Consider the following 22,469-nt stretch of genomic DNA (forward strand, 5'->3'; position numbering starts at 1 on the left):
GGGACACTTTCATATGATCAAAATATTTATTTTTGGGCAAGCTAAGTATAGAATCACGTATTAGAGGCCAAAATATGACACACCTTAAATAAAAATACAGAAAAGAAATGGCATATTTAAAAACTGGTTTAGTCCTTTGTAATTGAGGAGGTCATATCGTCAGTATTAGAAAAAATTGTTTTGACTTTTGCACAATATAGTGACACATTCTGACCTCACGGAGACAGTGCTGAGCATGCACAATCAGATGGAAATAGCTGCTGCTGAGCTAACCGGGACAATTACTCAGCTGCATGTACTAGTGGGGGAGCTGAAGGAATTAGGTAATTTGGTTTGTGGTGTATTTGATGAGTGTAACTATTAACAGTCCCCCTGAGTTTTATACTGCAGACTGTCCTGTAAGAAGACACTCAAGTTTCAAGCTATCATTAGTCATAGAATCATAGAATGGTAGGGGTTGGAACAGACCTTTAGAGATCATCTAGTCCACTCCCCCTGCAGAAGCAGGTTTACCTAGATCAGGTCACATAGTAACATGTCCCACAAAGCTCTTTTGCACCACTTTGAATGTTAGTATTTCACCATTCTGTATTCAGCTGCACATTTACAAAATACTTCAGAAACCTTTGGAATTAAAATGGCAGTTTATATATATGAAGCAACTGATACTACTTTATAAGCAGGACTGGTTCACTGAGCTGGGAGTTATCAGTGTACCCGTGTCAATGTGTCCAAAATGTTGTACTGCAAGTTCCATGTAACAATCTGGAACAATTCACAGGCAAACTTACTACTTAAGCCTTCTGTTCAGACAAGAGGAAAATTAACACATTTATCCTGCTGGATTGTTCTACATAAGAATCTTATTATTGAGGTGCCACAGTATGAACTAGAAACATGTTAGAGAAGAAGGGTAACTCTGAACATAATTTTTGTAGTGTTAATTTGCAATGTTTTTTTTAAATTTAACCCAAATAAGAGTGACAACATCTGGGCCTTGAATATAGTAAATCAAGCATTTGTTGTGTCAGTATAAACATCCAAAGAGACAGTATTCTGTTGGTGAACAATACCAGCATTTTCTGGGATGATTCAGTAATCTCTATACAACATAGCACAGAGAAATGTTCATTCATGGGTGGACATACAAACAACTGAAAGTTAAGAGATGATTTCCATTTCAGAATGAAAAGCCTTTGCAGAACTGCAAAAGGAATCTTTTCTCTCTACACAAAGGAATTATAATGCTTGAAAAGAAGACTCTGATCACTCATGTGACCACAACTGCCCTCAGAAAACGTACTTACTCCTGCTTCAGTAGAAGGACCATCTCTACGACAATCTCATTTTTATATTTAAGAAAAAGCAAAAACTAGTTTCTTCAGCACAGAGCACTGAAGACTCTGTGAATGTTCTGCAGCTTGGCAAATATTGTGCAACTTTATCACATTTTTATAAGGCAAATTTAATAATGGTGTTGTACATCACTGAACAGAGGATCCAAACCCCATGTGCACACATACTAAAAACCTCAGCGGTTTGGGATGAAGATGTCAGCACAACTGCAACATTAACGTTTCTCTATCAGTCCTTGCTAAATGGAGCCGCTATTTAGCTCTTCTGAATATATGGAAACAGTCTGCTAAAAAAAAAGGCTGAACTCTTCAAGGAAGCTATTCACCAGATGTAAGTAGGAAGCATGAAAACCTGGCTACAGCAGCAGAAGAAACAGTATCACTTTCCAAGACATAATCATATTGACTAATATTTACCAAACTCAGTATTGCAGCTCACATTACATTGTGCAAGCTAAAAATGAAACAGTAACTGTTCTTATCACAAGGAATTCCTCTCATGTGACTATATGACTTTTTTTTAAAATAAAAAAACAAAAAGGCAAACCTTAGGAGTTGAAATCTGATATTTTTATTAGGGTATATGTTATGGGGTTTTAATCTTTCATGGTTTCAGTAATCATAGAAAAACAAAAACTGAAGTCTGAACACTGTGGGTTTACAGGTGCTCACATGTTGATTTGTTTCCATCAGCCTACAATCCATGGTAGTAACAATTCCAACGTAAGCGGTAAATGGGGCTATGACACAGAAAAAATGCTGTTTTGAAAGCATTCAAATTTGGGATGTATAGAAGACAATATGGTACTGACACATACACATGCCTTAAACCTGTGAATTCTTGCTCATAAAAGTAGCATTACTGCAGTAGCTTCAGGGGTTACGTGGATGGATAAATATACAGAGCTACAAGCCTGTCTTCACCAATGACAAGAACAATTTCAAATATCAGAAAGAATACCCTGAAATACTTTTTCAGATCTTAGTCTCAATCCTCATAACTAGCTCAGTTTACAAAGCACTTAGTGTAGTCTCAGGTGAACTGTCACATCCAACACTCAGCATCTTTCTTGAGTAATCTGCTTCAACAGAAGACATACATACAATTAGTTTCACATTATCTCAGCAAGTCCACAGGGCCTCTGCTAAAAACAACATTATAAAGGATACAAAAATATAATCATCCATGTATCTTTTCTTTAGGTTCTCCACTATGGAATCCTCTGTGATTTTAGAAAGAAGGACCATATCATCCACTCCACTGTGCTTGACATTGTGGCTCTGCCAGTGATATCTGTAGTGTCCTTTGCTGCCCTGTAGGAAATCAAGCATCAAAAAGGTTAGCACATTTCTCATTAGCATTAAATAATTAAAAATTGTCTATTCAAATTCCAACTTCCATAATATTTTTCTTTCATTGAATTCTATTTCTTGATCCAGGCATTACATAAAAGCACATGTGAATTACATCAACTGACTTGCCTCTGAATTACTAAGGACTTGCACTGTCTGCAAAGATTAGAAGGTAATTCCACTGGGATTACACACAGAAGAGATTTCGGATGGCAGACATTTCTAAATCTAGCAGTGAAAAACAATTATTCCAACAGAGATGCAGTTAGTGGAAGCCAAGAACGCAAAAATTGCACTCCTACAGTGTAACTATTAGTAACAAGAATAACTACCACCTGAACTATTAAATTGGGTGCAGTGGATTCTCCATCCTTTACAGATTTTCAAGTCAAACCTGCACGTAGGCTGTTACTCAAATGGAAGGTATGAGTCTGATGCAGTAAGTATTCAGTGATGTTCTGCAGATTATGTTATGCAGCTTGTCGGCTGCACGTCTTAACAGCCCCTTTCGATCTGTTAGTCACCATGCTTAACTGACATTTAAATAGATATTCTCTCCCCACACTTAGAGACTACTATTTCAGGATGCTACTGAAAACTTGTGACAGTTCAAGCTGTACCACTTGAAATCAAAATCTGGGTTTTTTCCAGCTAATTTGAACAGTAGTTAGGATCTGTGGATACACCCACAACACAAATTGAAATCCAGTCCAGATCAATGTCATCATTAACTCAGCCCTAAAGCTACTCTCCACACCCAAACCTATTTTCCATAGTCTGATAGATCATGTTAATGGAGTTCTGGCCTCTTGCCTTTTTATACTTTAACTTTTGTCTACAGAACACTGAAATTACTGATGCTGGAATTAACACATTTAACACTGATAAATTACAAGTATGTTGTCAAGGGACAAGTGGCCAACAAAATGGAAATCCTGTGTATTCTCCTCAAGGTTTAATATCACAATTTCAAACAACGTGATTTAGCTACACTGCTCTCATGTATGTTATGGGATCAAGACATTCATCAGAATAAAGCAATTTATTTTAAGTATTTTGCAAAATAAAATCATGCATAATTTTACAGGTCAAATAAGGAGAGTGAAGTACTTTGAACACTTTGGCTGCACAAGTATTTTTAAATGAGACATCAGCAGTTTACAGAGAAGTAACTTGTGTGTACAAAGTTCTGCACTAGCAAATGACCTACACAACTGTACTAACACAAAAGCACATTTGCCAAATTGTTTCCTCATGTAAATAGTCAAGCACTTATACTAGTGTACAACACCTAGCAGAGGAGTGGGAACTACAAGTGTAGTTAGGAGAGCAGAGTTCTTATTTTGAGCTGGGCTCGCTAAAAGTGCTCATTAAACTAGTCTCAGGCTACATTTTTCCACAAACAGCATTGCATTTATTAGAAAACAAAAAATGAAGGCACGGATATATTGCATAACATATATTAGCAAATGGGGCAAGGCCTATACATTAGCCTCATCTCAACTCAACACAAATAAAAAACTGAAGAACAATTGCATTTGTATCTCAAATAAACTAGTATTAAACCCAGACCCTTTTTACTACTGCAGACAGCAGAGAACTTGTAGGCTTTACATGTGTTTTCTTTTAAATCTCCAGCCACTGCTACCACTGATGCAGCTCTGTCACTAACAGCACTGAAGAAGAGTTGCAAATTTGAATTAATTAAAAGAATGTTTTTAAACATAGTAGAGACAAATGTCTGAAAACACACAATCCCAGCAATGTTCTTGAACATCCATAACCTCACATGAGCTTCGATAAAGTAATCTTAAACTAGTTTAGTTTGTATGAACATTGTTAATTTTGTATTTGCACAAGGGAAGCAGGTTGACCTGCTTCTGCAGGGGGGTTGGACTAGATGATCTCTAAAGGTCCCTTCCAACCCCTACCATTCTGTGATTCTATGAAGCAGTAATCTGGAAACACTGAGATAATGAAGGAATTAATTCATTTTTTGAAATTGTTAAAAACCACATGACTGAAAAATCCAAGTTATAGGTTGAGTTATTGGAGAAAACAGAAGTCCAACAGAGAAGCAAAATTTCCTTCACTGCACTCAGCTATTTATGATATTATACTTAGAAAAAAAGAACTCGCAGGATAGACCAAAAGGTATCAAAATAAATACCAACAATTAAATGCTTCAAAGAACTATACAGAATATGATTTAGTATGAGATAAGAGTAAGCTACAGAAATGTGTAAGAAACAAGAGTGGGAAAACAATCAAGCTTCCCATTGGAAGCTATGGCATCAGATCTAGCAAATGCACAGAGAAGACAAAAAAGCTCACAAAGCCACGGGATACATGGAAAATGTGGACACAGTCTGCAAAAACAGTAGGCGTTATAAAAGTCTGAGCCTTTTGTTGACTGTGATTGTGCCACATATACTACCAGGCCAAAGGGCTTTCCCAAATGCAGCGTGACCTGGCTCACCAGCAAGAGGGGCAGTGCCAGGAAGGCTCTCCATGCTGCTTTAACCTGTAGCTGTAATCAAATCTGAGTACTGCAGTATCACATAGAGGCAAAGGAAAGAGGATGCAGAGAGATTTCATAAAAAGGCAGCAGCCTAAATGTCCAGGAAAGCGACAGCATGGAAGACAGCTGAGAGCAGTAATACTAAGTACTTCACATTAGTATTCTATCATATTTTAAATGGCACATTCTAGCAGTAGTTTGGAACTGTTTTTTCTCTCTTATAGCATGGCCTTTGATGCTAATATACAAGGAAGCAGCAGATCATCACCAGATGACAGACTTCTCCTTAGAATCTAGAAACAAATCTAAGCTTTAGTAGCATGTAACTGCACCTGTGATTAAATTTTGCTCTCCCTTTCTCTTCTCCAGGAACCTAACACTACTAGGACGGCCACGCACAGTGGCTAGCACCTCCTTGGCCTGGGAAACAACACAGGCAGTGCTGGTTCTACAGGATACCACCTACCCCCAAATTCTTGCTCTTCCAAGTGAGACTGGTGACTCGAGAGTCTAACCTGAATTTATCAACTTCAGACACTTCCAACTGGTACCATAACCAAGTGCAGCTCTTAACTGGGTTTTATACAGTTTTGAAGTTTAAAACAAAACAAAACAAAAACTTTCTTTCATTAAACCATCTGAAAGGACTCTACATCATAGCAGTTGTAAAAGCAACTCTGTTTCTCTCTTCCTAAAGGCAAGGATATATACTTAAAAGTTAGAATACTTTCCAAGTGTCTCCATTGCAAACACTAATGATTTGTTCTTACTGCCTTTTTCTTGAGAATTTAACCATCCACATGACAAATTTCTACCATCCACATGAAAATGCAGTGCTCTAACCTGGAGACAGTTTTCACCTGAGCAAGTTAAGTGCTGTCCACCTTAACTTGAACTTGCTTTGCAGGGAGGGCTCAGACTAATTCACTCAGCTGCTACTTGACCTTTGTTGCCCTTCACACAACACACCCTCCACCTCTCTCCACCTGCTCCAGGGACCGGTCAGGTCTCTTAGGACCAAAAGGCTGGTAGAGATGCATCATACCCTTGTGTTAGCAGTAGCCACAGTGAGGACTCGGTAATTTAAAGAGAGTTCTCATGGCACGGTCAGAGCCGGGCAAACAGAGCAGCTCAGAGCTCACAGTTCACCCCTGGGCTTTGCCATGCAGTTTGGATAGCAGCAAATAGCTTTTTAGCTTCTCTCAGGTTTTCTCAGTGAAAGATGTAATCTAACTGTACAATAAATAAGCAAATGGCTGTCTTTGTGTCAGCACTAAGAATGCCTAAGCAGCTGAAAAAAGATGAGCTTGGCAGACTAAAAAAACAAAACAAAAAAAAACCCACCCTCATAAAAACACATCAACAGCCATAGAAGTGGAAAAACAAGTGATGAACAATCTGGCTGCCAGGCCTCCTTCAGGCTCTCCCTGAGCTTTGGAACCAGCACCTGGCGCTGCACAGGGAATGGCTGGGCTGGCGATGCTGGAATTAAAGGCGTGTACTGCATTGCTGTCAGTTGTTATTATTCATTTGGTTGCTGTTTTAGGCTCTAAATCGAATCAGCTTTGTACTGACAAGAATAATATTTATGAGTCACAAGATGACCCCGTGAGCTCAGAGCCTACTGTTCCAGAGCCGTGCTGCTTCGGGAGCACGGATACAGTTACCACCTGGCTACAGACAGACAAGGCAGTACCTTCCTCTCCACCTCACAGACTTCATTATCTTCAGCATCAAAAAAATCAAGACCCCAAAGAAGCTAAAAAATTTCCCATCTTCCTTAACATCCATTCATTACCAGATTAAGAAAATTGCTACATTAATAGCAAGACGGGATGTCAAATATTTTTTATGTACTAAATACTGTCTATGTTTTCTGTATTACTTTTTGTATGGTTAAAGCATATTATTGTTTTTGTTTGGAATGAATAATAAATATCGATGAGACATTTATTTACAGAACTTTTTTTGCTGCCCCTCTACCTTGTGTTACAATAGCAGCTGCTGGTTTCTCATTTTTGCCTTTATTATTGTTTGTATAATTTTACATTATCCTAAGCAACACATATTTGATGTGGCTATAAAAAGATTGAGTCATGCTGTGTCACAACAGGGTTTTCTTTCAACTGGAAAAAAAAAAAGCAAATATTCCTGTATTTCAAGCTCTTTTAAAATAGTACATCTAAAAATAAAGCACTAAAATCAAGGGATCAGAAGAGACTGTTATTCTGCCCCTGAGAAAAAAAAACGTCGTTTCTCTCTCTCCATCGGGGCTCTGTCTAAATTACAACAGCCTACATGCCATAAATAATCATTCTTGCTTCCCACAATGGGAAAGATTGCCATCCTGAATCCCTGACAGCTAGTTTTCAGTTGCAAACATCAATCCTCCACCACAGTGCAGAAGGGATTCTCAGCCTCTAAGAGGGTGTAAGAGTGTCAAATAACCACAAGCACAACCTTTTCTTTCCATTTTCAGATTTAACGGATTACTATTGCACAAAATCCTTGTCATTTTTGAGGCATGTGTCTGTCTACTCAGGTTAGTATTATGAATACAATACCAAATGATAACAGTCATCTTAACCAAAGATGCCACAAAACAGAAAAAGCTGCACATCATTTACACCACACCTGACAACATTGCTCTACCAATGGAGGCAAATCACTAGTCTCACACATGCATAATTTGTACCAATTCTTCCACCTAACAAGATTTTTGAAATTACACATCTTTTTGCAATGATATCATCCATCAAAATAGCAAACTTTTGTAATACATTTACAGGAATCTTTCACATGTTTCTAAAAAGTGAAAGAGTCTGCTGTTCTCAGAGAATGTTGCAGAAATACTTCACAGGAATTTTGGCCCTCGACTGGGATAATCAAAATTGAGAAGCCACAGTACGCAAAAATGCTCCAAAATATCTCTTGTATATCTAATGCTCAAAAAAAATAAGATATTGGTTGCAATGAGTGACCATATTTCAGAGAGGAAATTAAAGGAAGACAGCAGAGGCAGCTAGATGGACAAAGATAAAAGGCAAATTATTTAAATTTAACATGAGGGAAATATTAAGGGAGACAAAAAGCAGTGCTTTATGATCTGAGGAAGTTGCAAAGCAAAAATAATGAACATCTAGCAGCAGGACAGACATTTTATAGAGAACTAAAACTACCAAAACTGTATAATGGAAACTACTAGCCGGTTCATATCCCCAAAAATGCACCTAAAAAAATAAAACACTTTTAAAAATATTTAGAAGAAAAATATTCCTGTGGGGAAAAGCCATCAGTTCTCAATGTCTGCCCTTGGACAGGGCTGGATTCGGCCCAGTGTGACTGGAAGCACTGCCTCCAGAGCTGGCTGTGGGCTGCAGGCGATGGCAGGTGCTCCCATCAGCTCCTGTATGGTGCTGCCAGCCCCAGCAGAGCCTGCGCCCCAGACAGCTCCCCTTCCCCAGCCCCTGCTCTGTCTCCCTTGCAGCCTGGGACAGGAGAAGGACACCAGACAGAACCCAGAACCTGCTGACCTGAACAGAAAATGCATGTTTGTAACACAAGACAAGTTAGGGGGCTGTGAGATGTCTACAGGCTATACGCATTATGCTCATTTTCAGGAGTCAGGGAAGACAAATCACAATAACAGTTACTTCAGTATTTGACTGTGAGGATCATGTATTGCATCAGCATTAATTTTCACTAATATTTTCAAAAAGACACAGCTACTCAACAGAACAAAATAAGGATGGAAGTGAGCTTAGGCAGATCATGCTACCATGCCCAAGTTTTTGGCACAACATACAGGGATGGTGGGCAGATCAGAGAATCATTTTTGCTTTTAAATATCTCCAGGGATAGTGACTGCAACACTTGCCAGGGCAGCCCCTTCCACTGCTTAACAACCCTTTCAGCAGAAGTTCTTCCTCATCTCCAATCTAAACCTCCCCTGGCTCAACTTGAGCTCATTTCCTCTTGTCCTTTCATTTGTTACTCCACATAAAAGACTGACCTCCACTAGCTACAACTTCCTTTCAGGTAGTTGTGGAGAATGATCATGTCGCCTCTCAGACTCCTCTTCTCCAGGCTAAACATCCCCAGCTCCCTAAGCTGCTCTTCATCAGTCTTGTTCTCCAGACCCTTCACCAGCTTCTTTGCTCACCTCTGGACACACATACCAGATATCAGATAGCAGTTAATAAACTGTAAATTCCTCTTTGCTTACCTCACAGGCTGTAGCCTAATGCTCCAATAAATTATCTTCTCAAGGAAATGCAATACTGTTAGCTACTTGATATGGTTGACTTGCTCTCTTTTATACGAACTGTCTTGACTTTTTGAGCAATCTTCAGAGCTGTTCTAAGTTTTACTTGCTTGTCATGGCATGAATAGAAAAATTTCTTGTGATTGTGGTGGATTAAGAATAGGCCTTGCAACAGCAACATTTCATCATTGATTGTGTGTGTGTGTATATGTACACACACAGAGAGAGAAATCATTCCAGTTGTTTGACAGCAGAATCTATGCATACTAACCCTTGGTCTGTATATTTTATATACAATTATAATAAAGCTTTTATATCCGTCACTCCATCAAAAACTAGCTTCAAAGGGGTTTATACAATCACATATCATAAACTTAATACTAAAAAATTCTGTACATTTTAACCCAAACTTGCTATCAGAAGACTGATCACTACTAAAATGCATTTTGGCATCTGTGCAATACAGAGGCATATATGTGTGTGTGAACTTGTTCTTTCCTCCTTCACTGTTATTACAGAAAAAAGGATGGGTGCTGGTTCCTCCTCCTGAGATCTTATGCTCTGAGATTACTTCCATACCTCCTCCCTCAAAATGCTGCACAGCAGCTAGGATCTCAGAGGCCAAAAATCACAAGATTTTCCACAGCTGTCATGCCCCCAAAGTTTCCTACTCCCCTTGGGGAAAATCAACTTTCTTTTTTATTGATTAGTTTTTTAAAACATCAGAAAACAATTTGTCTATGACTAATTTATTCTGAGCCTTCTGTGTCATGTTTACAAAAAAAAATATTATGGTCTTTAATTGAAACATGGAGTTTGAAAACTCACGTGGTAAATTCAGTCAAAATGCCACTGCCTCTCCTATAGCATCAGTCTGAAAAATATTTTTCCTTGATCATCCTGAAACTAAGTAAGAAACTGAAGTCAACTGGGATCTTACCATCTGGTTTCCAGAGAGAGGACTCTTTAAACAGCACGACTGAGGAGCACTACGCATTGCCCAGTGTCTCACATACGCACTGCAAGAAGGGAGTGTTTTGACGCTGTGTAGTACACGCTATATTGGTGCTAGCTGAAGTCTTTGGAGAAAGTAAAAACAATGGCATATTACAATAATGCCATTCCAGCCGTGTCTTGTTCCAGCTGATGTCAGTATCACTTCCCTGCCTCATCTCCCAGCTTTTGGAATCTCAGGCTTTAGCCACCAAGACATGCTCATAGGCCACAAACACCTAAGTTAATTTCTTTCTGCTCAGTTACTGCCCTCTACAAGGCTGTACATGAATAGCAGACTTGCTCTTCCTTTGTCCCCTACTATTTTGGCTCTTTTGTTTCACAGTAAAATGCAGGAATTTGTTTCCTCATCAGACTGGTACTGCTAAGATATTAATCTGAGAGTTTAAGGCCAAAGCCTGTCTCCAGTTGATTTTGTGATAGAGAGTTTTATTGGAACACAGTCTGACTACTCCTGGAGCCTTCAATTACCCCATTACAATGACAATTGTAGGATGGATGTCCCCATCAGCAAACTAAAGGCACATCGATTCTGTAGTTCACCAGGTGAGCTGGAGGAAGCTCACCAGACTCTCTCAATTAACAACTTCCTGTATCACATCACTCTATTTTCCACAAAGATACAGAGGTCTTAAGGAGAGGACAGCCACAGCATCTTCTCAGATCTAATCACCTGGCACTCAAGCATATATTTAGTAGCACTGCTCACTCAATCCTCGGGGCACTTGAGGATGTGCCTTTGCTATTTCACTTGCTGCAGAGGAGAAAACAAACAAAAAGTTCACTAGTCTCAAACTGAATTATACCATTTCTCTTTGTTATTTACACAAGAGGACCAAATACCTGCTATTATCACTTCTGGAAGACCTAGTCTCTGACTGGACTTTAATACTACCCTTTCTTTCTGTAGAAAGGTTCTCTTTTCCATAGCCACACAGTCCTCCCACAGAAGATTATTGGATGCAGGTGCATCAGCAAATAACAAAAAAGAAAATTATGTTAACCTTATTTTTACCTGCAGGCTTTACTTATTTTTTTATCTATGCAGAATAGGAAATGAAGATGATGGCATTTCTGAATTGTTGACTCAATTTAAATACAAAGTAACTCAGACAACAGTAAAGGATGAAAGGATAAATCAATACATGTTTGCAAGTATTAAATGTGTAGAAATCAAGATAGTATTCGTAAAATTTCCAGGGAATATAATTGCTCCCATTTAGCAGCTACTCTGCTGTAGTCAAAGAGTATCATGCTGTAGCCGAAGAAGAGTATCAGTTACAACAAATGCACTGTCTACATCTACTGAATCAATTTCCAATGACACCACTAGCACTTTGGAGTGACTGAAAATATCTCATTCCCAACAACAAACGTTTACATAACTTGTTAAATGTTTTGACCACAGTAAGAAGATACTATACTCTAAAAGCAAATACTTACTACAAGTATTTTCCATACACCCCAGTAAACCCTGATTTATCTCTGGAAAACATACTCAATGGCAATGCTGACAGTAATCACGAAGCATAAGAGAAGAGATGCCAAACTACCAGTGTTCTGAATCTCCCCTTAAGTTTAGTATAAAACTTTATTCACTGTAACATTGCTCTGTTGTCATAAAATATTCACTTTCTGGCAAATAATTTTACTATTATTTATTCCTTGACAAATGAAATTTTTACAAAATAAAGTGATAGTAAATAGTGTATTGTATTGCACTGAGATATTATTTGTATTAGGAACTATGTCTCCACCTGTAAGACTTTCACTTTGATTCTTGATTAATATCATGTTTCTACACAGTGTAACACACTAGATACGTTACACTTTGGCTATAACCTCTTCTCCTAGATTGCTAGGGCTTTCAGGTTTGGATGGTTTTTGTGGTTTATTCTTTCTGTCAGTACAGACACCAGATAAAGCTATTTTTTCCCCATTAAAAACACCAAGCCATTGGAAAATCTTAATGAAATCAGACTTGTCAAAATCTAGTAACTTAGTTGCAATCTGTAGTCTGTTACTTTTAAAAGATGGAGGAAAGTAACTTTCTGATGGTTTGTTAATTAATAACAAAGCTCTTCACACAAAAACTCCCCAAGTGGCCCACAGACAGCCTGTGCATGGCACAGTGATGAGCAGTGGGCTGGGAAGGGGAGCCTGCTCGACCCGCTGGGCATCTCCCCAGCGCCCCTACCACACCTCTTTCAGGCTTTGCAGCTGCAGCGATTCACACTTTGCTGTGATTCACAGTAACTGATGGAGGGGAGAAGGTTCACATGTCTAACAATACCCCATGTCACTCAATAACTATTTATGACAGCCTAGCCCTGCAGTGACCTTTGCTGCTTAGCCTGAGACTACTTTTATTTAGCCCAGGGCCATGCCCAGTGTATGGCCTAGAGAAGGATGAACTCTAACTGCAGTGTACCGACTTCAGTGTTCACGCTTTTTCTTTTTATGAATTCTAAGTTTTTACCACAACATACCTTTTTTAAGGTTCTTGAGTATTAAACTCTGACCTACTGCCTGAACAGTCTACTAAAAGCAGCTCTTTAAAACCAGAGTTTTAATGCAGTGTACCAGCTCACATACACTGGTGACCAAATGGTTGTCAATATTATTTTAGAAAGAGCAAAATCAACCTTCCCAAACATGTAAAAGAAATGGAAACAAACTCAGTAAGTGCATTACTTTTGTCTGGCTTAGAGATTTAATTAAAAATAAAAACATCTATGCCCCAACATGCCCATTTTATTAACTTAATACACTACTCATGGAGACACATTTACTTGCCTGTAGCCCCAAACTTACTATTTTTTTTCATTTGCTTAGCACCTACTCATAAGACCAATTTAATGTCAGTGTGACGCCCTCACACACTCCAGCAACAGATAATAATGTCATAATTTTACACATTAAACTACATTTTCTTCTCAGTAAATTATTGAAAAACTAGTTTTGGTGGGTATGTTTGTGCTCATGACTTACAAATGGATTGTGAGTAAGAACACAACAGGTCGTGCAGATTAAAGAAGTTGGTATATTACTGTTATTTTTAACCAAGAACATCAAACTAGAAGGTTTTTATGCCAAGTTTCACCGGTTTCAGTAAAAGTATGAAGCAGTTTCACAAAAATTGGACAATTTATTTATACAATTAGCACCTAGGTTAAATTATCCTCCTGAATCACATCTGAATTTGAAATAATTTTGAAAAACTACAGTTGAGATGCTTCTGGTTTTATGTATTAATACAGTCATTCTCTGAACTTATTTAAAACAAGAGGGAATGTAAACATTTTTTAATAGAGACTGTCATGTAGTCACATGCCTGTGGCAGTTCAGGCTAAAGAAAAACACTCTTCATTGTAATAGCCTAATAAAACAGTAAAAGCTGCAACACAGCAGATAACTGTGGCCAAGATGGGTTTTTCAACAGCATGTACCAAAAAAACACCTTTGTGCTGACACCACTTTATTAGCATAATGCACTGCTCAGAGTTCTCTTTAACTGCTCAGATGCCAAACTTAAGACATAGTCAACTGCTTGTTTCTTACCAAGGGCATTGGAAGAGTCATTGGTTTCACATTAACTCATTTTTTAAACATTCACTTTTATCTTCCCAACTGTTGTAACTGGGACCTGCCCCTCCTGTGTGCATAGTGTAGTTTGAACCACAATATGCTGAGCAGTACAAGATCATCACTGCTGTGTTGGACCTGGGTGGTGTCCCATGCTAAAGAATTAATTTGCCAAAGTCTTGCTTCCAGAATTGCAAGGTATACTGTTAAATTAATCTGGAATTTTCCCCATTAGGTGGCTTCAAGAATATCCACTTCCACACTGGATTAAAGAGGTGTACAATCTGTCCTCAGACTATGTTTGGATGAAGAGCTTGGGTGACTTGGTTCCTACACAGACTGCTGTATTGGGGGAACTTCCTGAAGGAAGAGAGCCCAAGGAAGGGCCTGCAGTCCCGCAGCAGAGGGCAGCTACAGCGCAGCAGAGGGCAGCTACAGCGCAGCAGAGGGCAGCTACAGCGCAGCAGAGGGCAGCTACAGCGCAGCAGAGGGCAGCTACAGCGCAGCAGAGGGCAGCTACAGCGCAGCAGAGGGCAGCTACAGCGCAGCAGAGGGCAGCTACAGCGCAGCAGAGGGCAGCTACAGCGCAGCAGAGGGCAGCTACAGCGCAGCAGAGGGCAGCTACAGCTGCGGTGAGGCGGATATGCACTGAAGAGCTGAAAGGTATTTATTGCTCATTCAGAGGGAAAGAGAAGTATCCTCCCCCATCACCATTTCAGATGAGCTGTCAACTCCTCTCATTGGTGACTGTGGCTGGAGGAGCTTGTGTGGGGGAGCAGGAGAAGCTCCATAGTGGGGGAGGTTCCAATATAAAAATTGCTTTCTATGTTTATTTTAATTTCAAAGTGCTGAGTAAACAGAGTAAAAGCTCCAGGACTGCAGCAGCTTCCTGTTTACCTCGGCAGCACTGACTCAGAGCAAGTGGGGCAAGGCCCAGGGAGTGGTGCTCTCTCAGCTACAGTAGAGCTGACACCTGGATGGCACGATGCATGTGGGTCAAGCCACAAATTCCTTCTTATTAGTTTTCATGTTTTGCTATTCACACAAGAAATGAGATTATGTCAGACATTGGGGAAGACTATTTAACACATCAATTAACTTTTGAAAGGGCTCCAACCTTAAATATTTATTTTGGTGCATGCAGATACAAATGCTTCTTTAATTCTTACATAAACAAAAATTGCTTTTGGTATTGCACCCCATGAGTTAGTTACACACCTGTCCAAGAGACCAAATCTATAAGCTGACATCCAACTACTTGCAAAGTGGCTACTATCTGCTTGAAGTTTAAGGGTTGAGGATGGCAACACACCTACACTGCCACTAAGGAGCAAATGCTCTCTATAGCTTACAGGAGTCCCATCAAGAAGCACATTGCCCTGATCCGTCAGTTCCCCCTTTCATGATACAGTAAGGATGTTAAAGCCCAATACACAGAACTTTGCAGACCACTCTACTTTTTCAGTTATGCATGTAAGGACCAAACCTAAACATCAAGGGACAAAGGAATTATTCTTCTGCAAAGTACATGGTGTCGGCAGGAAAAGTCTAAGCTACTCAAAGTAAAGGTACAAAAGGGGAAACTCAGTGATTGAATAATGAAAGTGCTTAAGAGTCAGGGGACAAGTTCATTCACAGTTTCATTCACCTTTTGCTGGGATGTGACTTTTATTTTAACCAACAATCAACCCATGCCAGGGCAAGCAGGTCCCACTGAGTGTCCATAATAGAGACAGTCTCATAACCAGAGTACTCTCCACATGTATGTTATGAATATAGTTAATATTTGCCATGCACTAGTTTTCTAAAACAGTTTTGATTATTCAGTCTAGAGCAGCTTTGACAAGAAGCTAAATTAAAAGTACAGAATATAATACTTTGGTTGTATAGAATAACTGGTTTGTTTTCAACTGACAAATATATATATTTTTATTCATTTGCTTTCATTACAGTTTCCTTGTAAACATTACAAGAATGCTATTCATTGAATGTTTTTCTGAATAACCCAGCCTGCTTAAGATTTCACAGGCCTGTTGGATCTTCCTCCTGCTGTACCTTTTCTCCCGCCTCAAATCATTTAATTAAGCTTGAATCCTGGCTCTGTACACTTACTTTCCCTATTTCCATAATAACACATCCAACAAAACAAAGCTAAAAATTAATAGATGTGATCTCCACTGGCCAAGTATCTCACTGCATTCTGTCTGAGATCAGTCTATTCTGCCACAACTCAGCTGCCTGGGTTTTTGTCCCCTTTTGCTGTGAGCAATACTCATTCCTGTCTCAGCTGACCTTTGGTTTCTGAAGCCACAGACATTAACAGCTCAGCTGGTTCTTGAGAACATTTCAGAAAAGGCAGCTCCAAGTCCTGGCTAAGAAGCAGGACACACTTTCAACCTTTGCTACTTCTGAAAGCAGCAACACACTGCCCTTGCCTGAAGACCAAAACTACTGCCCATTCTTTACTACTGCATATTTGGCTTTTTTTCCCTAAATTTCATGACGGCATTATTATGTGTGATTCTTAGACAACTAAAAATTTTAAGTCAATGCCATAAACTTCTGAGGCATTGACCAATGATGTTTGAACACACATGAGAAGATGCCAAGGCACTGATGCAGTACATGTTTCTACATTTATAAGGCTGTTTTCTTAAAAGTCTATTTTCTTCCTTGGAGGGAAAAAAAAAAAAATTATATTAACTTATAGGCAAGATCTTCCAAGCAATTTCGGGTGATTTTTTTTCTCTATATAATCCCTGACAATTCTTGTGACCAATTTACTACATCTGATAATTATATACAGAAATCTAAGTTATTCCTTGATAATACTACAAACCACCACTCCAACACAGTCTAAAGTCAGTGCTTACAAAGGACAAATATCACTTTAAAACCTCTGAATTAATCTAACAAAAAAGCTCCAGAACACTTCATTTTGTAGTTATGCTACTTGTATTTGGCTGCAGTACCCACACAAACCTGAAAATAAAGAAAAGGACCCTTACATAAAAGAAATAAAAATTAGAAACAAAGTGTGTTGGAACACTTTTTCCATAACATTTTAAAAAATACAATCCAGGAATGGGAAAGATTTGGGCAGCCTTCATGATGCAATATTGAGGCTAAATGTACTATCAGTCTTTATGTAAACATAGCTAAGATTTTGCAGAGATAGTTTTGTGTAAATATTGTTATTAAACAGAGGATAACTGTGCATAAAGGAATGTGGTAAAATCTTTTTTTAATCAGTTGCTTGAGGTTCTTTGGTACCATACACAATATGCAAACAAACTTTAACATGAATTATTCAACACCTAAAATATTGAAACTCATTGAGGCTTCATAATCAAAATTCTTCTAATTATGAACATGTAATTAAAAAAGAGCAAAGAACCATGAAAGACCCAGGTATCTGTAGTAACTTGCCAATCTATTCTGCCAGTTTTCTTTACGTCTAGTCAGGTTTTGTTGACAAGAAAGCTGTCCTCCCCTTCTTTCTGCAGAAAGCATCTAGGCCAATTATGAATGTTTGTCCATGTAGAACTGTAACAAAAGACAATTCTGAGGCAGCCTATGCATTTTTATATATAGTGGCCTTTCAATTTTTTTTTTTGTAAAGGAAAATTGAGAACATAGTCCACAAACCTTAAGTTTTCCTCCTTGTCTGCCCTTTTTCAGATTTCAGAAGACTAGTTGAAAGTTTATTTTACAGATTCCATCTAATCTGCCACAATAAAATGAAGGACATTTATTCCACAGCTTATGGAAACAGGGCTTCAAACATCCTCCAAGGTAACTTTTCTTAAACACGCACAAAAAAATATCAGTAAAACTAGGCCAAGTAAGACCAAATCCAACAAAAGCAGAGTAATTCTTTACACAGGTATTTTTGGTTTTTTTAATTAGCAAGGTGCAGAGTCTGCCAGCAACTGAACCAATCTGCAAATCTTTACTATTTAACTATGGAGAATACCATTTTTAGTATTACAGACTCACTCTATTGTTAACACATCTAGTTAACAAAAGCTACCAGAATCACTTATGTTAATAGAGGAAAACCTCAGGAAAAGCCTTTAAGTTTTTCAAAATAAACAAAGAACACACTAGTAGAAAGTGCTCTTTAGTTAGACTTGTACTCTTTACACACAGTTGAGCCATGTCATCTCCCAGTATTTCTAATGCCACTATGTACACTGGTGTTCATAAGGGGTGGGCCATTAGCCCCCACTGAGGTCACTCGACGGCAGCATACTATCCTTTTCTATGACTTAGAGCATATGATGGAAGAGGGGATTAAAGGCCCAAGGCATGGAGTGCTTCAGCGTGTCAGGAAATGGGGTGGAATTGATGTAGAGCTTTATAGTGACATGTATTAATAAACCTTATACAACTTATCACAACAGTATAAAGCTTATTTTTCAGACGGGACAAAATTCACACAGGAGCTGTAAAAAGGTCGTGCTTATCCCCTTACACAATACCTCCGGGGTCCTCCAACTTCCTAGAAAGCAGAAACCGGTTCTGCGAGGGGTCAAGTGACATCTGAAGTTGTGCAAAGATCAGGGGTGAGAAAGACTCAGATCAGTCTTCATCTCCCAAGGCCCCAAAGACCATCACCGGGAGACATCACGCAAATGAAAGGAAGAAAAGACCTAATTTACATGTGAAATCAGGGACAGGTTGTGTCTTTGTCTAGGTGGATAATGTCATCATATGATTTTGCAACAAATATAAGTCCAGCAAGTTGCCAGTCGGGTGCACACGTTTGTGGTGGAGCCATCCCCTGTGCGCCCGGCGCCGAATAAACGTACCTTCTTTATAACTCTTTTGAGTTTCCGCAAGTCAGAATGAGAAACTATAAGTAAGTTTGGGATTCATGTTCCTGCTCACAAAACCCCTAGTGGTGCCATTACATGCTTGGGTTTGTTTGAAATATAGTAAACTGAGAAAAGCTTGTTTACCACAAGGTTCCCTTCATATGCACAGTTTTAAGTATCATTTAGTGATGCAATAGTGGAAAAACACATCACACATCAGGCATGTGATCTTTAACCACCCCAGCCCTCTGTCTATGCTTTTTTCCTTTCCCTACAAAATGTTTTATCTGAATAACCTTATAATAACTGCTGTACAGCTAAAAATGCCGTATTCAATTAAGGAAAGCACCTCTTGAAAATATGTAGACTAAAGAATTAGGCTACGCATATAGTCCTTGTGTAATGTCTGATGCCAGAATAGCTTTGTTTCCACCAAAACAGAGTAAGAAGGACCAGGAGGCAGCCTGCAGCTAGTTTGCTTTGGACTTTGCTCTAAAGACAATGTTTAGCAAGAGCTGATTTACAAATTGTTTGCAAGAGGAAGCATCAGGTAAAGCCCAAGTTATTTAGTCATTGATGAGTCACTAATTGCCCATTGATTCAGCAGAAAGAATATTTGAAGCTTTTGTCCCTTTCGATCACAAATGAGACGCCATGGAACATTTTGCAATAACTTTTTTTTAAGTCTGGAGTCCAGTTCTTAAGTTGTCAGATTGCTTTTCGGTAGTGGTGACAGCAGCTTTACAAAAATACTCTAACACTCACTTGTAGTCTGTGGCAGCATCTAACACCAACTATTCCATACATTCCTAGTAAGAGAGTTATCCTCAGTGATGTTTTGCCAATTTAGTGCTAATGCACAAACTGAGTACCTTACCTATTTCATTGCACTCAAATTCTCCACCACCTTGCAGCAGTAACTATAAGGAGTGCTATAAAGATAATAAGTAATATACCATTAAGGTCCTATTTCATATATAGGTATTTAATTAATAACATGACTTCTTCATATAACCAGGTTTGTCAGTCTTTGTATATTCATTTTCACCTCCATTACTTTCTTGCAAAGTACAAAATAGAACTTCATTATCTTTAAGCCATGTGTTTCATTGCAAGTTTTCCTTTAGGAGGCACTAACACAGAAATCTGCACTTTTAAAGGTACAAGAAAAATATTCCAATGTTCACACACACCATTTAAGAATCATTGCCTGAGCAAGGTTAAATCTCTTTAGAACTACTAGTAAAGGCATAACTTACACATACTATTACAGATAATGACACTGGAAGTCTGTTACAAAGTGGAGCATGCCCTTTGGGATTTGCACTTAGAGACCTCTGTAAAGGCTTACTGAAATGTAAAGAAATAGAAGGGAAAGCTTGTGGAAGACAACTGCAGAAGCCAAGAACTATGACCCACAGAATCAGGCCAAGTATTCGAAAGGCACATGGCTGATCAGTGGGAATGAGGACGAGCACAGGCTTCCTATGCAGTGGTAGCATCAGAGAACACATTAGAATGAAGCACTCTCATCAGCAATACTGAAGGCTTATGAACAGATGGAAAGACTACTAAGGTAGACATGAAGTAGCAAAAGATTGAAATTGGAAGCCGCTTGCTTGGAGCAGACTGGGCTCCCATCACTTCACCAACCCAAATCATTCCACTATTTCCTTAGATTTAGTCCCCTTATTCTTTCCTATTTGAGAAAGTAACACCTGATGGTCTTATTGCAGATACAATTTATGCTTTGAGAGAGCACAATGTAGTTTGAATACATTGGCTGTCGAACTAAGCAGAGCATTCCAGCCCTCCCACAAGCTATTGCAGCCCTGAGAACTCCACAACACCAAGACCATAGCAGCTGTTATGCATATGCCCCTTAGAAATATTTCCAGTACTTCTTTATTAAAATAGCACTAGAATAAAACATCCACAGAGAGTGAGCATCGCAGCTCTGCACAGCTTTGCTATTTCAGTGTGGTTCTTGCACACTGTCACTCTAGAGACAGGAAGACAGGAACAAGAATAAAAGGGAAAAAAGTATGTTTTATTATAATGACAGTAGAATATTAAATGAGTAACAGAAACTATTCCCCAACCTGCCAGTTCTAATACGTGCAATGTTCTCATTTGCCCCAACTTCAACAACATCTTTTTAAAAAATTAGTAGTTTTAATTTTCATGGCTACTCCAAGTCTTAAAAAATACCCAAAAAAACCTAAAAAATGACTAGGCATCTCATTGAGGTATGTCAAAAAACAAGTGGGTTCATTTAAATGAGGCAGACATCCACCCACCTCAAGAGTTTCTATTGGTCAAGAATAATCAGAAAACAAGCCCTAAAAGGACACATTTTGCTAGAGAATGTAAAAACCATTCCTCATTGTTCACTGTATCCTGTTACTAGCTTGAACATAATTTTAGCTACTGAATTGGTGCTTTTTTGTTTTGGCAATCAGATGATATTAACTTCCCCTTTGTTTTTTCCTTTCCTGTTTGTACACCTGCACTCTCAATGAGCAAACAGCAACAGTAGATTAGTATTTCATTGTTAGCCTACTACTCTGCATCTGTAAAAGAGCAGAATGACAAACATCTTCAAAGCCCAGGGGAAAAAGAACCAAGTCAACTTTAAAATCTAATCACAGCTGTCAGGCAGAATAATTGAAATAAAAATTAGTATTCTTCAAGAAATGCCATCTGCTCCAGACGTAAAACTCACAACCATAGCTAGTGACTCCTCAGCTACGTATTTTGAAGAGTAGATTAGAAGAACTCCCCAAAGTCTTAAAATGCATTCTAGAACCCTAGGAAGTTCCCACTGGCATTTTTGGTTGAAGTCTCTTTTGCCCCATACTAAGTTATGAGCTATTTAACTGTTACTAAATGTCAGAGATCCAGTACATGTCACAATAGGCAGGTTACAACTAAACTGATGGGAGCAGTTCAGCTTCCTTTGCCCCTTGCAGTCACGAGATGATAGATTCTAGATACTCAGCACACAAAAAATTCTAGCATACAGTAAAGGGTAATATCTGCTAACAGCTTGTTCCATTTTTAAGTGTATTCTTGGTTGAGAACACAGACCCTGGTACTGGACAACTCAAGTGGAAAAGTTAACCAACGGCCTCTGGTGCAAAAATGCCTCAGCCTGTACTATTAAGATATTATCCAAATAAAAGAAAACTTGATTTCAGTAAGTGAACATTCTCAAGGTGTGTCAACTACATAGCTACTCATGACTAATTCATTAATTGTGGTAACAACATGCTCCTCCATTACACTCAAACTACTATCTTCAGAACGGATTCATCAGAACATCCTTAGTGATGGTAAAAGGTTTATGAAGTATGTGCCTATTCATTAAAGGTACAGGCTGCCCTGTCAATGCAGCCCAAATATACTACTTGCTTCAGCACTTGTCATCTTTCACACACAGACTATTTTCGGAATAAACAGCTCTTAAATTCCTTTCCACAAAAGAAATTTTCATGACTGGAAAAAGAGTTAAGTTTATAGACTTACGCTATATCTTCGAAACAGGGATTTAGAAT

The 22,469-nt window shown here is 38.7% G+C and overlaps 1 protein-coding gene across 1 annotated transcript in view; it reads right to left on the bottom strand.

Annotated features, from left to right (window-relative positions):
• Window positions 1-22,469, bottom strand: part of MYO1E (myosin IE) — a 93,194-nt gene that overhangs the window by 58,969 nt on the left and 11,756 nt on the right. Inside the window, exon 2 of the mRNA XM_061999321.1 lies at window positions 2,526-2,669. Within this exon, the coding sequence (XP_061855305.1) occupies window positions 2,526-2,669 (144 nt within the window). The remainder of the gene's footprint in view (window positions 1-2,525; window positions 2,670-22,469) is intronic.

Source organism: Colius striatus, chromosome 7 (genome assembly GCF_028858725.1).
Source record: "Colius striatus isolate bColStr4 chromosome 7, bColStr4.1.hap1, whole genome shotgun sequence".
In the NCBI taxonomy this organism is placed as follows: Eukaryota; Metazoa; Chordata; class Aves; order Coliiformes; family Coliidae; genus Colius; species Colius striatus.